Source organism: Salvelinus namaycush, chromosome 2 (genome assembly GCF_016432855.1).
Source record: "Salvelinus namaycush isolate Seneca chromosome 2, SaNama_1.0, whole genome shotgun sequence".
NCBI classification, from domain to species: Eukaryota; Metazoa; Chordata; class Actinopteri; order Salmoniformes; family Salmonidae; genus Salvelinus; species Salvelinus namaycush.
The window spans coordinates 41,727,149-41,744,277 of NC_052308.1; the positions used below are offsets into that span (position 1 = coordinate 41,727,149).

At 41.8% G+C, this 17,129-nt stretch overlaps 1 protein-coding gene across 1 annotated transcript in view; it reads left to right on the plus strand.

Moving 5' to 3' along the window:
* Positions 1-17,129, plus strand: part of LOC120063037 (plasma membrane calcium-transporting ATPase 1-like) — a 168,651-nt gene that overhangs the window by 37,794 nt on the left and 113,728 nt on the right. Inside the window, exon 2 of the mRNA XM_039013157.1 lies at positions 2,245-2,793. Coding sequence (XP_038869085.1) covers positions 2,598-2,793 — 196 coding nt within the window. The 5' untranslated portion in view covers positions 2,245-2,597. The remainder of the gene's footprint in view (positions 1-2,244; positions 2,794-17,129) is intronic.

Sequence of the window (17,129 nt, forward strand, 5' to 3'; positions counted from 1 at the left end):
AGATAGGTGTACGCCTATATTATAGCAGAGGCAGTAGCAAGGAGACTAATTAGTTAATTTTCTATCATAAATAAAGATAAGCATTATATTGTTAATTTCTAGGATTCACTCTGGTTGGCCTAAAACATTCTTCCTCACCTCAAGTTCAACTTTCGGAGTCAGTTGGTGCGCACTGCCACACAACACCAAAAGTTTCTAAACATTATTTGGGTAATTTCAAAAGTAAGTCAAGCCATTGTTTATAGGCAAAATAAGAGCAGGATAGTATATTTTGGCAAACACAATATTACAGTTGGAACTTAAATTTGGCCAAAGAAAATGGCCCAACAGAATTAAATGTAACACTTGTGAACTGGTTTAAAACCTTCACAAATGTTTTGAACAGGCTATATTGCAGCAATTACCAACAAAGTCTAGTGCCTACCGTATCCAACAAATGACAAAAATAGGCAGGTCTACTTAACCTATCGTAAACTAAATACGGAGCACATAATTAAAAAGGCAGATCAAATTGAGAAAACCGAATGAAACGAAACACTTTTTGCATATTAAACAACTGGTTTAGATGAATAAATAGGCCTAAAATAACAATGATATAGGCCTACAATAATAATAATGATAAAACAAATTATTATAAATAGCCCCCCCCTTTCACTATAGGCATACTTTTCCCCCTCTAACTTTCGTTTTACTTTAATGAAAATGGCCTCCATCTTCGCAATCAACAGTAGCTTAGGCCAAGGCTCGTCTCTCGCTCTCCCTCCTCAGCATCAGGTGCATGTACGTAAGGCAATCGGGGTGTATGAGAGGCAGCCCGACAACTTTTATTTATTGGCTCTTCATAATTGTTATCGGCCAAAAGTCGGCTGTTGCCGGCTAACGGAAACCCTGGTGTGGATGTGCGTGCGTGTGGATGTGCGTGCGTGCGTGTGGATGTGCGTGCGTGCGTGTGGATGTGCGTGCATGCGTGTGGATGTGCGTGCGTGTGGATGTGCGTGCGTGCGTGTGGATGTGTGTGCGGTGTGGATGTGCGTGCGGTGTGGATGTGCGTGCGTGCGGTGTGGATGTGCGTGCGGTGTGGATGTGCGTGCGTGTGGATGTGCGTGCGTGTGAGACAGAGAATAGAAATCCGGAGAGTCACACTCCAGCACATCAGTTCTTATCACATAAGCACACATCAAAGGCAGACCTCCATTTGGGGTGTTTAGCAAGTCACGGAGAGCCCAGAGGAGTGGGACACACACACACGCGCGCAAACATTCACACACTCTGAAACACACACACCGGCCCAGAGGAGTGGTCCAGAGCGTTATCTCACATTAGCATAATGTCCTCTTCCTTCCAGTCAGTTCCAACACACAGTGCCGTATTAAAGACTGCTGTATTAGACTTTGTATTGTATGGGAGATATTAACAATCTATTATAGCTCCTCTCTACAGCTACACACCACTGATAACTACTCTATACCACTGGTGTCATAGAACCAGGTCACTATGGTGATTCCCATGGCGTCTTTATCCTCTGCCTCCATATAGGGGAATTAGGATTCTATGTGAAAAGCAGTCGTTTTGGGACAAGCAGTTGGATCTACTGCGAGACTGCTAATCTTATACAAACAAAGGGGCTGTGTGTGTCAAGTGAGAGTCAGATTATCCTAAATATGTTTCCTACTGTATGGCCTGTCCTTAGGAATTGTTCAACCTCATTGCAAAGCATGGCTGTCTTTCCCATTCAGAGAATCACATGCTCTCTGCTTTTGAGAATCTCTCCAGCTTTGGCATTTTCTTCTCTTATCTCAGTTCCTCCACTCTTGCAATTTTCTTGCAATTCTGTACATTTTGCAATGTCGAATGTGTATGCATGTAGTATTTGCGTGACAAAAAAAATGACAATGGGCTTAAAAAAAACTTGATATAAAAACGTTAGCTGGACATTTTCTGACAAGTTATACATCGCTCTCTAAGGTATGCAACAACTAACATGACGAGGAACTGATGATGAGTACGTTCAAAACCGAACTGAGTTCCTTAAATTACAAATGACCGCTCTTGCCCGCCCCACAGTTTGGGAACCACTGCCATACTGTTCCGCAATAATTTAAGTGTTTTCTTTTTCTCTGGTGATGTGGTGGTAATCTTGCAGTATTTGATAGAAATCCTCAATAGCAAGCTATTCCTGTGGTTTATATTCATTTTGACTTTTTCAATGTCTTAAAACCTTTTTCTTGTCTCTTTCTCCTGCAGTTTTGTGGAACAGAAGAAGTGGTCAACGGATCATGACTCCACTGTTTCCTTGGTAACTAATATGCACTTCCGGGTCCAGACGCTCGTCCACTGATGTTCATCTCCCACACCTGGCAGAGAGACCACCACTCAATACTACTACAATACCCACATTTCCTGTCTGCACAAAGTAAGGACTTAGGTGTTGAAGCCCTTAGGTGACTTGGACTTCCTTGTTGTACTATTTAACTATTTCCGCACTACTAGCCAGTTCTTAGTTTACAACTGTCACGCACAGTGATCTTCGAGAGACAGTAGAGGCAGTGAGAGACAGTCGGCGAGTAAAGAGAGAGAAACAATCAAACAACGACAAAATGGCCAACAACACGGCGGACCACCCTCCGGGGAACTCTGTCGCCGATGGCAACCAGGAGGGGGACTTTGGCATCACGGTGATGGACCTCCGAGAGCTGATGGAGCTGAGGAGTGGAGAGGCCGTCACCAAGATAGCCGACTCCTACGGAGACGTGCAGGGAGTCTGCCGCAGACTCAAGACATCGCCCATTGAGGGTAAGAGACTTTATACACACACACACACACACATTACTGTATCACCCCATTAGCCCTACTGAATGTTATAATGATGATGTCATCATATATCTGACCCCTATTCATAGGTTGCACCTCTGTCACTCGGTCGCGTCATGCCATTGTTATGAACATTTACTCAAGTCGCCCTCTACTGGCGGCGCAGTAGTGGTGCCCTGAAGTGATGATAAGCGCCCAGTCATTCTGGACGGAGGCTAAATATTGTTTAGACTAAATTACACAATAATGCCTGGAAATACGATGACATTGAGAAAGTAGTCAAATGTATAGTTGGAAACAACTTTGCCAGCATTATCATGTCGTCAAATGTACTTTAGACAAATGGCAATGTTGTCATTAGCTAGCAAAGTTCGTCAACAATTGCTAGCAATGCCTCAAGTTAGCTAGCTAAAATCAGGTGACCTTCCCTGAATTTTAGCTAACGTTATACTGCATCTAAAGTACATCTGGCAACATCAAAATGATGACAAAAGGTTTTCCTACAAGTTATTTGCCTCCTTTTTGAATGGCATTGTGTTTTCAAGCCACTGTAATGCACTTTTGATTAAGTCTTCACCGGCGCTAATTGACTTTGCGTTGAGTAGAATGTTCAGCTGGGCAACAGGACAAAACAACATTCAAAACAATATTGTGAGGAAACATGTAACCCATGAATAGGGCGCGTGGCCAGAGTTAGGCTGCCGGTTGTGCTGAGTTCCAGGGCTAAAACTGCTCTGACATGACTGATTTTTTTAAAATCTGTGTGAGCAGCAGAGAGTGAAGGGTTAATTATGGAGGTTAAGTGATGTTTTTATCGTTGCTGTTTCCTACCCAAAGTTTTGAAAATACAGGCTGAAGTATATAATATATGTATAATATAGACCAGTATAGACTGTGCAAGTTCAATGACCTGCTAATGCTAACCATTTAACCCAATACCGTATCTATTTCACTGTACAGCCACTCCCCAGTCCCCAGCAAGCCTTTAGCTAGTGAAGTATTCCCTTAACTACTCCCTCCTGCACATGCTATCCATTAGCGCAGGTGTGGCTATGGGCCTACTGCTAATGAGTTCGACACTGTTTGCTAACCAGGCCTTCAAACCATCTGGCTTTAGAAACATGGAGATAATCTTTCGTCATCAACAACTTGCACTCTGATTATCATCAGAACATTTACGCACGTGCACGCACACATGCACACACGCACGCACACATGCACACACGCACATACACGATTGGAATCACTCAGGGTAGATTAATCACATGATATCTGACAGCTGATCAACTATGGATTGAGAGTAGAAAATGGCCACTGCTCTCTCTATTTCCCTCCTCTCTCTCTCTCTCTCTCCCTTCTCTCTCTTTTGCTCCACTTCCCACCCTCTCTCTCTCTCCCTCCCACCTCCTTTCTCTCCCTCTCTCTCTCTCTCGCTTGCAAGTGCCCCTCCTTGGTTCTGCGGTTCATTCCAGGATTGGAATTAGTTCCACACTGTAGCCCTAATGACTTCATAGATCATTGCTCTATTCCATTTAGTAATCAAGGGACAGCTGTAGCGCCGTTCTCCGCACAATAAATGACTATTTTTTTTATGAAGGAAACATAATTATGTTTTCAGTGGACGGACGCGTGGATGGAGGGGGGAGAAAAAGCCGCTCAAACACATAACGAAAAGCTGGTTATTTTGTGGAAAACAAGATGGGTTTTCTGCTGGTTGTTTTGTAAGCAAATGGGCATCATAAGCCTGACATCTCATATCACTGTTGTCATAATGCTGCTATTTAGTGCGTGGATTCACTTTCTTTCTTTCACTAGACAAGAAGGGGCCGCTCGGCTCAAATGACTTGTCTAGGATTCGGTTTCCCTTGCCGATACAGTTCTACTTCAGTCCTTTGGCTGCGTGAGTAAGTGTTCCATCCACCAGGGGCTTCTCTGACAATGACGTCACTCTCATCTCGCCTCAGCCCAGTGCATGTTACAAATGTATATCTTTATCAGTCTGTACTGCTTCGATACACAGTACTGTAGCTAGCAGAACACTTCCTTATTTGATATGGCTGGCTAGTTATCTACCAAATACAATATGTTTATCCCAAATGCCACCCTATTCCCTATATACTGTAGTACACTACATTTGACCAGGGCCTATATGGCTCTGGTCAAAAGTATTGCACTATATAGGGGATAGGTTGCCATTTGGGAACATGTGAATGCTGATGCAGTAGCACTAAGTGCATCACCTGATCCAGGATAAATGTGGTTGTTCATTTCCTAGAGATGGATCCAGTCGTTTTATCTCTATGGTTCATTACTCTGTGGTGCATCAGTGGAGGCGGGAGAGGAGAGAAAGATGAGCATTAACCTCCACCTTAACAACACTTTACCACCTCCATTAACACTCACCTGAACTACTACACAGAGAGGAGAGGCACTTTTCCCTTTTCTCCACCCACTACACACACACACACACGTGCTCGTACACACACAGACACATGCATGCCTGCGTACACAAACAAAAGTGCATACAAACGCACACACACACTCTTGGACACACTCAGCATTGCCATGAGTACAGTTTCATCGGATTTGCTCTTCTCTGCTATGGTGTGTTCAGTGTAGTGTTGTTTGCTCCAGAGATACTAGCGCTTTTTAAAAAACACAATGCAATGCTTCTGCTCCTGCTGATTTGCTGTCCAACCTAGGTTTGAGACTGGATCTGCTCAAGGTATCCGACCAGGGTATCGAGCATGGGGGACCAGGGTATCGAGCATGGGGGACCAGGGTATCGAGCATGGGGGACCAGGGTATCGAGCATGGGGGACCAGGGTATCGAGCATGGGGGACCAGGGTATCGAGCCTGGGGACTCCATAACAACTTACATAGGCAAGGCTTACACAGAATTAGAACATGACACATCATTATTTTAGGCAAAGGGGAGAAACTTACGATAATCCAGCAAGGTAAAGAAACAACTGGGCGTCATTATTACTTAGGATATAAGCCTAGTTAGATGTGTGTGAACACGCCCTAGTTCTCTTGTGGAGGCTGTTAGAATGGAGTGGCATGTAGGCATATATGACACAGGCAGAGCAGTGATTCATCGCTGTGCCTCCAGCTAACGGCCCAGCCTCATTGGCCCAGGATTTCCCTGTTCGGTGGGTGGGGTTGTAATGACACACCAGCTCAGTTATGCTGCTAGCGCCATGGCAGGAAAAGAGCAGGATTACAGCATTACACTAGACTGCCTTTAAGAGTAATGAGGACTAAAATGGGGTCACCCCTGTATTTTTGAGTGTACTGGTGAGATTCACTCAGAATATATTATGACGATTAGACAAGGCTTAGTTTGACGTTCTTGGTCTCTGACGTTATAAATAAATTAGTTTATTTCCAAAGCGCTATATCCACCAATTTTTCACGTGTGTTTTTTCATCAGAAATTCTTGCTTATGATTACCTTCATGTTTGTCCAAAATATTACTGTACTTAGATGTTTCATTCATACATTCTAGATGTGAATTAAAAGTTTTTTTTTTTTTGCAAAAACCTATATATCCATTGTTAAGCTAGAATGGAATGTTCGTATCCTGTATATTTCATTGTGATAGCTAGGTGAGATAACCACAGTGTATCTTAAGATGATTGCACTTAGTTTAATTCACTCTGGATAAGAGCATCTGCTAAATTACTAATGTCAAATGTAAATGTTTTACATACAGATCTCATATTGAGGGGAAGCATGTTTTAGCCACCTTCCAGAGATGTGAAACATATACAGTGCATTCGGAAAGTATTCAGACCCCTTGACTTTTCCCACATTTTGTTATGTTACAGCCTTATTCTAAAATGGATTCAATCGTTTTTTCTCTCATCAATCTACACACAATACCCCATAATGACAAAGCAAAAACAGGTTTTTAGATATCTTTGTGTGTGTAAATGTCATATTTTTATATATAGTTAACATGTTTAATGAGCAATTTGCTAAGGCTGGGCATTTTATTTAATAATGAACTCCATCCTAACATCTCGAATGAGGCTGTGCATGAAACTGTCGCAAGCCGACCTACGGTATTTCTATTTCATTTGACCGAGATTGCCCTTTCAGAAGTTGTAAAGGCACTCGAATCTTTTGATATGAAGATAGCGGTCAGCCCGGACTAATTGAACTTTTAAGACAAAATGGTGCAGAGATCATTACTGACTCTCTCACACATACATTCAATCTTTCATTGGCAAGTAATATGAATCCAAAAGTCTGGAAAGCAGCCCAAATCATCCCCTTACATAAGGGTGGAGATCTGTCACGGTTGGATAACTATCGTCCCATATCTAAACTGTCTGCGCTGGAAAAAGTTTTGTAAAACCTGGTGAACTCCGAGTTGAAGGAGTTCCTGCATAATAACTCAGTTTTATCTCAATTCCAGTCGGATTTTAGACCTAGCAGTATTACTTATTTCTCTGAGAGTGAGGCTGATATATAGCATTTGGCAACAAAAAAAACATGATTATTTTGTCTCTGAAATGAAACCATCAAGTGATAGACATGTATTTGTTTAAAATCTGTCATTGAACAACCCCATTCCATGATTAGATAAGAAAAAAAACACACCAATCTCTTTCATAAGTTCTTTAAAGAATAAAAACTCATTTGGAGAGCGAGAGAGAGCGGGTAGATGCTGTTGTCAAAATGTGGTTTGGCATCCCCTTTCTTGTCATGCTAATAATGCTTCTTGAATTGAGAAGAGAAGTTAGGAGGGAGTGAGGGGGAGAGATGGGTGGGTTTTTTTTTTCTCGTTCCAGTGTAAATATATCTGGTCTCTAGGCTACTCTAAATGAATGTGAAATGGACAGACCACATGATGGACAATCAGTGCATTATCCCTCCACTGCAGACCGTCACTGAGGCAGACATGCAGCCATCTTGGTTTGGTTGGAAAAACAAAAATGTGTTCTTCTACTGACACCCGTAGGGTGGTTTTGTTCAACACTCTGGGCCCTACTTCAATTTGTCTTTCCGTGATTCCTCGGATCCTCTTGCCTCAACCGTATTGAGGAGACTGTCCAAAAGTCCAATGTGTTTTGTGACAGAAGCAAGGAAAGAGGATGCAAGGAATTGAGGGAAATATGAATTGACAAAGGTATATTCATGCATGGCAGACTTGGCAAAGGCATTTCAGAGAATTCGATGAGGGAGTAAATGGATATGATTGAATTCAGGAAAAAAAAGACAAATGTTCCAACGTCGTTAGTGAATTGAAGCATTGTTCCCTCTTTCAAGGTCATCGTCTGGGGAAATGCAGTGTAGCGTAGTACAAACCAGTGTGTGCCCTGTGATAGCTTTGATTTGATTGGTTGGACTGGGCTCTGACTACCAGCTCTATTGCCGGGTCAACCAGCAGATATGCATTGTAGTGGACAATGCTGATGTCATTATGTCATAGAGGAGACATGGACTTAACCTTGGTCCCAGAGGTTCTATTCGGCTCATTCTGCTGCATCCATTTTGGCTCTTAGAGCAAAAAGAGTTTGGAGATTCTGGACATCGTGACATACGTGCCCTTCTTTATTTAGCTCTGTTAGCTTTCAGAGAGTGAATTAATAATTTTTTGGGGGGGTCATTGTCATTTAAGAGGACATTCCCACAATTTACCACAATTACACATATGGGATATACTTAGTGTGTGTGTGTGTGTGTGTGTGGATATGGTCTGTAAGCATGTATGTTCAGGTTAAAGAGTTTGTCAGTCTGTTAGTGTGTGGATGCTTTTAGAAACGAGTGATGTGAGAAATTGTGCATCTCCACTCTTACTGGGAACTATGGGTGCGTGGCAAGGATACTCACAGCAATTTCACTTGTTCTCACATACATGAGAACACATAGTACACACACAACCTAGGGATGTCTGTTGAAGGAGCATGTTCATCTTTGATGGAGCACCAGCAATTAAAAGAAGACATGCAGGCCTCTTCCCTGCCAACCAACTAGTATACTGTACCTCTTTTCTCTCCCCCTCTCACCCTCATTCCCCTTTAGCTCCTCTCCCTCTTCCCCTATATCTTCTCATTCACCCTCTGACTCTCCATCATCCCTAAACCTCTCTCCCCATATCTACCTCTTTTCACCCTATATCTCCCCTCTCTCTCTTCATCCCCCATCTCCCACTCTCCTCCCTTACCTCCGCCTGTGGACTGTGTTTTTGTCCTTGCCATTCAACAGTTTGAGGTAGTGGTAAGCTTGACAAGTGTTGTTTGTTAGAAATATAAACGTTTTAACCCTTTGCCCCCAAAGGATATGTAAAGTTCAGTGAGTCGTGACTACACCCCTCAACGTATACCCTCGCCACAAGGTGCCAGCTTTTAATTGTTTCTCCACGCCGTCCCCCTTGATGTGAGCTTTTTAATTAGCCACACATTTGCATCAATCTCAACCGATAACAGCAGACCAGTTACTATGTTCTCTATTGAGACATTGTACACATTCAGTCTGAAGTAAAAGTACAGGTTACTATGCTCTCCACAGGGACATTACTTTTGTGTGTGTGTGTGTATACAGTGATAGTCAAATTTGAACACACCTATTCATTCCAGGGTTTCTCTTTATTTTACAATGTTCTACATTGTAGAATAATGGTGAAGACATCACAACTATGAAATAACACACATGGAATCATGTAGTAAGCAAAAAAGTGTTAAACAAGATTCTTCAAAGTAGCCACCCTTTGCCTGGATGACAGCTTCTCTCAACCAGCTTCATGAGGTAGTCACCTGGATTGCATTTCAATTAACAGGTGTGCCTTGTTAGAATTTCATTTGTGGAATTTCTTTCCTTCTGATTGCATTTGAGCCAATCAGTTTTGTTGTGACAAAGTAGTGGTGGTATACAGACGATAGCCCTAATTAGTAAAATATCAAGTCCATATTATGGCATGAACAGCTGAAATAAGCAAAAAGAAACTACTGTCCATCGATTTTAAGACATGAAGGTCAGTCAATGCGGAAAATTTCAAGAACTTTGAAAGTTTCTTCAAGTGTAGTTGCAAAAACCATCAAGAGCAATGATGAAACTGGCTCTCATGAGGACTGCCACAGGAAAGGAAGACCCAGAGTTACCTCTGCTGCAGAGGATACGTTCATTAGAGTTACAAGCCTCAGAAATTGCAGCCCAAATAAATGTTTCACAGAGTTCAGGTAACAGACACATCTCAACATCAACTGTTCAGACGAGACTGCATGAATCTGGCCTACATAGTCAAATTGCTGCAAAGAAACCACTACTAAAGGACACCAATAAGAAGAGAAGACTTGCTTAGGCCAAGAAAAACGAGCAATGGACATTAGACCGGTGGAAAAACAAATTTGAGATTTTTGGTTACAACCGCTGTGTCTGTGACGCAGAGTAGGTGAATGGATGATCTCTGCACGTGTGGTTCTCACCATGGAGGAGGAGGTGTGATGGTGTGGGGGTGCTTTGCTGGTGACACTGTCTGTGATTGATTTATTTCAAATTCAAGGCACACCTAACCAGCATGACTACCACAGCATTCTGCAGCAATATGCCATTCCATCTGGTTTGCGCTTAGTGGGACTATAATTTGTTTTTCAACAGGACAATGACCCAACACACCTCCAGGCTGTGTAAGGGCTAATTGACCAAGAAGGAGAGGGATGGAGTGCTGAATCAGATGACCTCACCTCCACAATCACCCGAACTCAACTCAATTGAGATGGTTTGGGATGAGTTGGACCGCAGAGTGAAGGAAAAGCAGCCAACAAGTGCTCAGCATATGTGGGAACTCCTTCAAGACTGTTGGAAAAGCATTCCAGGTTAAGCTGGTTGATAGAATGCCAAGAGTGTGCAAACCTGTCATCAATGCAAAGGGTGGCTACTTTGAAGAATCTAAAATATATATTGTTTAACACTTTTGGTTACTACTTGATTTCATATGTGTTAATTCATAGGTTTGATGTCTTAACTATTATTCTACAATGTATAAAATAGTAAAATAAAGAAAAACCTTTTAATGAGTAGGTTTGTCCAAACTTTTGACTGGTACTGTATGTAACAAACAAAAGTTGAGTTTTTGAGTTTATTTTTATTTTGACAGGGACAGTGCACATTAATCAGCGTTTCAGTGAAAGTTCTGGTTTTAGCCAGCCAACTAATTTTCAACCGCAGTCCCTGGGCAGGTTATTAAAAACAATTACAATATAGACAATCATTGAGCAGTGAGAACACGCAGAGCAACATAGGACAAGCAAAGACATAGCATACAGACAGAGCAACATAAAACAAAAAGCAGCAAGACAAAATTCATAAAAGCAACAGTGTTTCCACACCTCACAAGCTACAGACAACATGGAAAGCGGCAATACACAGCTAGGGATTATGGATCTGCTGCCATATGTTTGGGTTTTCTGTTTAACAAAAATACTGAGTGGAGGGGGAGCCAGGCCATTTAGGATCTTGAATACAAGACATGCGTCGGTGTATTGCACAAGATTTTCCCAACTCAGGCACTCATGCTTTCTGAGGATGTAACAGTGATGATGGCTATTGGGCTTCCTATCAAGCACTTTGAGAGCCTGTTTGTAGACAGACTGAATAGGTTTTAATAGGTTTTAAGGTTGTACAGCAAGCTTGGGCCCAACTAGTCAAGCAGTATGTTAAGTGGGGGAGTATCATAGATTTGAAGTACAGTTTTGCTACCTCTGTTGTCAAACAATTTCGTATAAATTGTAAATTAGCTAGGTTGAATTTGGTTATTTGAATTACCTTTTTCACATGCTTTTTAAAAGAGAGGTTGGAATCAAGTATGATGCCAAGGTACTTAAAATCAGATACCACCTGGAGCTTCTCCCCTGACACAAGTATGTGGATACCTCTTCAAATTGGTGAATTCGGGTATTTCAGCCACACCCGTTGCTGACAGGTGTATTAAAATAGAGCACACAGCCATGTATTCTCCATAGACAGCCATTGGCAGTAGAATGGCCTTACTAAAGAGCTCGTCATAGGATGCCACCTTCCCTACAAGTCAGTTCGTCAAAGCGGTAGGCCACTAAATCTCACAGAACAGAACCACCGAGTGCTGAAGCGCATAGCCCGTAAAAATCATCTGTCCTCGGTTGCAACACTCACTACTGAGTTCCAAACTGTATCTGGAAGCATCGTCAGCACAATAACAGTTTGTTGGTAGCTTCATGAAATGGGTTTCCATGGCCAAGCAGCCGCACACAAGCCTAAGATCACTATGCACAATGCTAAGCGTTGGCTGGAGTTCTGCAAAGTTTGCCGCCATTGGACTCTGGAGCAGTGGAAACGCGTTTTCTGTTGTGATTAATCACGCTTCACCATCTGGCAGTCCAAAGGACACATCTAGGTTTGGCGGATGCCAGGAGAACGCTGCCTTCCCCATTGCATAGTGCCAACTGTAAAGTTTGATGGAGGATGAATAATGGTATTGTGCTGTTGTTCATGGTTCAGGCTAGGCCCCTTAGTTCCAGTGAAGAGAGATCTTATCAGTACAGCATACAATGACATTCTAGACGATTCTGTTCTTCCTCAAACTGTTGTCTCAAAGTTTCCTATTTCAGCATGACGGTGCCACTGTGCATAAAGCAAGGTCTATACAGAAATGGTTTGTCAATATCGGTGATGGAGAACTTGACTGGCCTGCACAGAGCCCTGACTTCAACCCCCATCGAACACCTTTTTGGATTATTTGGAACGGTGACTGCTAGCCAGGCCTAATCACCCAACATCATTGCCCGACCTCACTAATGATCTTGTGGCTGAATGGAAGCAAGTCCCCACAGCAATGTTTCAACATCTAGTGGAAAGCCTTCCCAGAAGAGTGGAGGCTGTAATTTATTTAACCTTTATTTAATGCCCCTGATTTTTGTCTCGATTCAGTCTTATGTAGCAACATTTGAAATAGTGTTTTTTTTTACATTGGATAAAAGTAGACTATTTTCTAGCTCAGAGTCTCTATCATGCACTGCAGTTGAGGAACAATGGGAAGGTCATTCTGCTTTGAAAGTTGATAAACTTGTATTCCCACTTTTGAGAAAATGGCCCTTGAATATTTTGGTACACCTACTCGAGAGCTCTTCTTTGTCTACACCGTTCAGCGTCGTTCACATCCTCTTAAGCCCCACCCATCTCTTTAAGGATTCACATGTGGTAAACACACGCTATATCAAATAAAATATACATTTATTTGTCACATGCACAATGTAGAGAAGGTGTAAATGGTACGTTGAAGTGGTTACTTGCATGTATTATAAATATTTGATCCTTATTAGATGACGCTTAACTGACACACTTGTCTAAATGAATGGGTCATGTGAAAGAAATGCTATAACCACCCCCCAGCCACATCTAGCTAGGTGGATGGGTCACTATTGTCTAGACACCTGTTCATGAAATACAATAGATGGCCATAATCTACCCTAGACACACCTGACTAATTTCATGGGTCATGTAATAATCCGGCCAAAGTGGAGTCATTTGTTTAGACATGTAGCTTATTAGCTAGCGCAACAATAAACCGGCATAGCCAACTCATACTACCACCAATACAAACATTGTCATAGCTGTAGTACGAATCTGCAGGTAGCTAAATCTAACAGACTAGCTACAATGTTAGCTCCCTAACATTATTTGCATATAGACTAGTTTTCTAATTAAAATAATATTACCACACAGATCATAAACGTAACATTTGCTAGCTAACTAACAGGACGCTTTAACTTGCAATAAAAATGACTTTCTGGCTAAATTTGAAACTTATATCTGAAAATGGAGCTATACTCTTACCCGTATACATTGATGAACGCTTCACGGCAGACTGGAACCATTTAACTCTGCTTTGTTTGTAGCTACATCTTGTTTGTGTCAAGTCACTCTGGTTCACACTGACCGTGGTGTGTGCAGAAAGTAACCCATCTCTTTTTCTAACTGATCTGTCGATAGCGCCTGCTAATTTCAGGGCATCAATGTTGAGAAAAGTAGCAAAACTTTTGTAGTGGCTAACGTTTTATTTTTCAAAAACGGCACGATAGAAAGGACTGTCAACACATACTGAACAGCTCACGTTATGGAGCATGCTACATGCCAGACCAATCCAAACTCATCTCGCGGCATGTCCAGCCCATCCATTATCTCAGCCAATCATAGTGTAGTGTGAAGGTTCTTGGCTTTTTCCGTGGCTAAACGAACTAGGCTCGTAATTCATTTTATTTGTGTTTATGGATGGAATATCAGTTATATTATTAAGGCACATGAAGGATTACATGTTCCAAAAAACGCATTTTGATAAAACATTTGTTTACATTTACATCCTGTGAAGTAGTGACATGGGACATATGCCTAGTTTCCTGAAACGAGTCATACATACATACATACATACATACATACATTATTCAGACTGCTTGACTCATTACACTTTTTGTTACGTTACTGCCTTGTTCTAAAATGGATGAAATTGATGAGAAAAAAAACAATCTACACACAATACCCCATAATGACAAAGGTTTTCAGACATGTTTGCAAATGTACAACATTTACATAAGTATTCAGACCCTTTACTCAGTACTTTGTTGAAGAACCTTTTGGCAGCGATTACAGCCTCAAGTCTTCTTGGGTATGACGCTACAAGCTTGGCACACCTGTGTTTGGGGATTTTCTCCCATTCTTCTCTGCAGATCCTGTCAAGCTCTGTCAGGTTATATGGAGAGCGTCGCTGCACAGCTATTTTCAGGTCTCTCCAGAGATGTTTGCTGGGGTTCTAGTTCGGGCTCTGGCTGGACCACTCAAGCCACTCCGGCATTGTCTTGGCTGTGTGCTTAGGGTCGTTGTCCAGTTGGAATGTCTTTCACTTGATCCTAGCTAGTCTCCCAGTCCCTGCAGCTGAAACTCATCCCCACAGCATGATGCTGCCACCACCATGCTTCACCATAGGGATGGTGCCAGGTTTCCTCCATATGTGACGCTTGGCATTCAAGCCAAAGAGTTCAATCTAGGTTTCATTAGACCAGAGAATCTTGTTTCTCATGGTCAGAGTCCTTTAGGTGCCTTTTTACAAACTCCAAGTGGGCTGTCATGTGGCTTCCGTCTGGCCACTATCATAAAGGCCTGATTGATGGAGTGCTGCAGAGATGGTTGTCCTTCTCAAAAACCTTTTTCCATTTAAGAATGATGGAGGCCACTGTGTTCTCGGGGACCTTCAATGCTGCAGAAATTGTTGGTACCCTTCCCAAGATCTGTGCCTCAACACAATTATGTCTTGGACTGCTACGGACAATTCCTTAGACCTCATGGCTTGGTTTTTGCTCTGACATGCACTGTCAACTGTATAGACCTTATAATGACAGGTGTGTGTGTGTGCCTTCCCAATAAATTGAATTTACCAAGTTGTAGAAACATTTCAAGGATGATCAATGGAACAGGATGCACCTGAGCTCAATTTCGAGTCTCATAGTAAAGGGTCTGAATACTTATGTAAATAAGGTATTTCTGTTTTTTCTTTTTTTATACATTTGCTAAAACATTCTAAAGCGTTTTTCACTTTGTCATTATGGTGTATTGTGTGTAGATTGATGAAGAGTTTTACATTTATTATTCTCTTTAGAATAAGGCTGTAATATAACAAAATGTGGAAAAACGGAAGGGGTCTGAATACTTTCTGAATGTACGGTATATGCCATTTAGCAAATGCTTTTATCTAAAGTGACATACATTCATGCGTGCATACGTTTTCACATAGGTGTCCACCGCGGGAATCAAACTCTTGATTCTGAATTTTCGATGCTCTAACAACTGAGCCCCATAGGACCATATGCATTGCATACATATATAGTCAATCTAAAATTATTCCGCTACCCAAGAGTGGGAATGCGGCCTTTACTGGATCTAACAGCAGACCTATCAGCTTTCTGCCAGGTCTTAGCAAACTGTTGGAAATAATTGTGTTTGACCAAATACATTGCTATTTCTTTGTAAACAAATTAACAACAGACTTTCAGTATGATTTTAGAGAAGGGCACCCAACATGTACTGGACTGATACAAATGACTGATGATTGGTTGAAAGAAATTGATAATTAGAAGATTGTGGGAGCAATACTGTTAGATTTCAGTCAGCCTTTGATATTCTTGACCAAAACCTGTTGTTGAGAACTTATGTGTTATGGCTTTTGAACTCATGCCATATTTTGGATTCAGAGCTATCTATCTAATATATCTGAGAGGTTTCTTTAATGGAAGCTTCTCTGATGTCAAAGGTAAAGTGTGGTGTACAACAGGGCAGCTCTCTAGGCCCGCTTTTCTATTTTTATCAATGACCTGCCACTGGCATTAAACAAAGCATGTGTGTCCATGTATGCTGATGATTCAACCATATATCCATCAGCAATGGCAGCTAATCAAGTCACTGAAACACAAAGAGTTGCAGTCTGTTTTGGAATGGATGGCCAGAGCATTGTTACAAATCATTCCCTAAGTTCTAGACCTCAGCTGAATCTGGAAATGAATGGTGTAGCTGTTGAACAAGTTGATGAGACAATTACTTGGTCTTACCTTAGATTGTAAACTGTCATGGTCAAAACGTATAGATTCAATAGTTGTGAAGATGGGGAGAGGTCTGTCCGTAATAAAGTGATGCTCTGATTTTTTTGACACCACACTCCAAGTCCTGCAGGCTCTAGTTTTATTGTATCTTTATTATTGTCCAGTCATTTGATCAAGTACTGCAAAGAAAGACCTAGTTAAGCTGCAGCTGGCCCAGAACAGAGCAACACGTCTTGCTCTTAATTGCAATCAGAGGGCTAATTAATATTAATACTATGCATGCCAGTCTCAATTTGCTAAGAGTTGAGGAAAGCCTGACTGCTTCTCTTGTTTTTAGAAGAAAAACATGCCACCAGGGGTCTTTTCAAAGTCCCCAGGTCCAGATCAAATTCAAGGAAATGTATAGTATTACACAAAGCCATCAGTGCATGGAACTCCCATATTATATAGCGCAAGTGAACAGCAAATGTGGTTTCAAAAAAACAAAGCAACACCTCATGGCACAACGCCTCTCCCCCATGTGACCTTCTTGCTGTGTGTATGTACTGACATGTATGTTTACAGTCTTTTGTCTGTAATGTCTTTTTAGGTATGTCGGACCCCAGTAAAACTAGCTGTCACCATTGGCGTCGACTAATGGGGATCCTGATCAATCAAATCAAATCTAGAATATAGCCTGGTATGCTCTCTACTTAGACAGTGCATATCTAGACTGTTGATCTGGAGTCACTGTGATTTTACTGTAA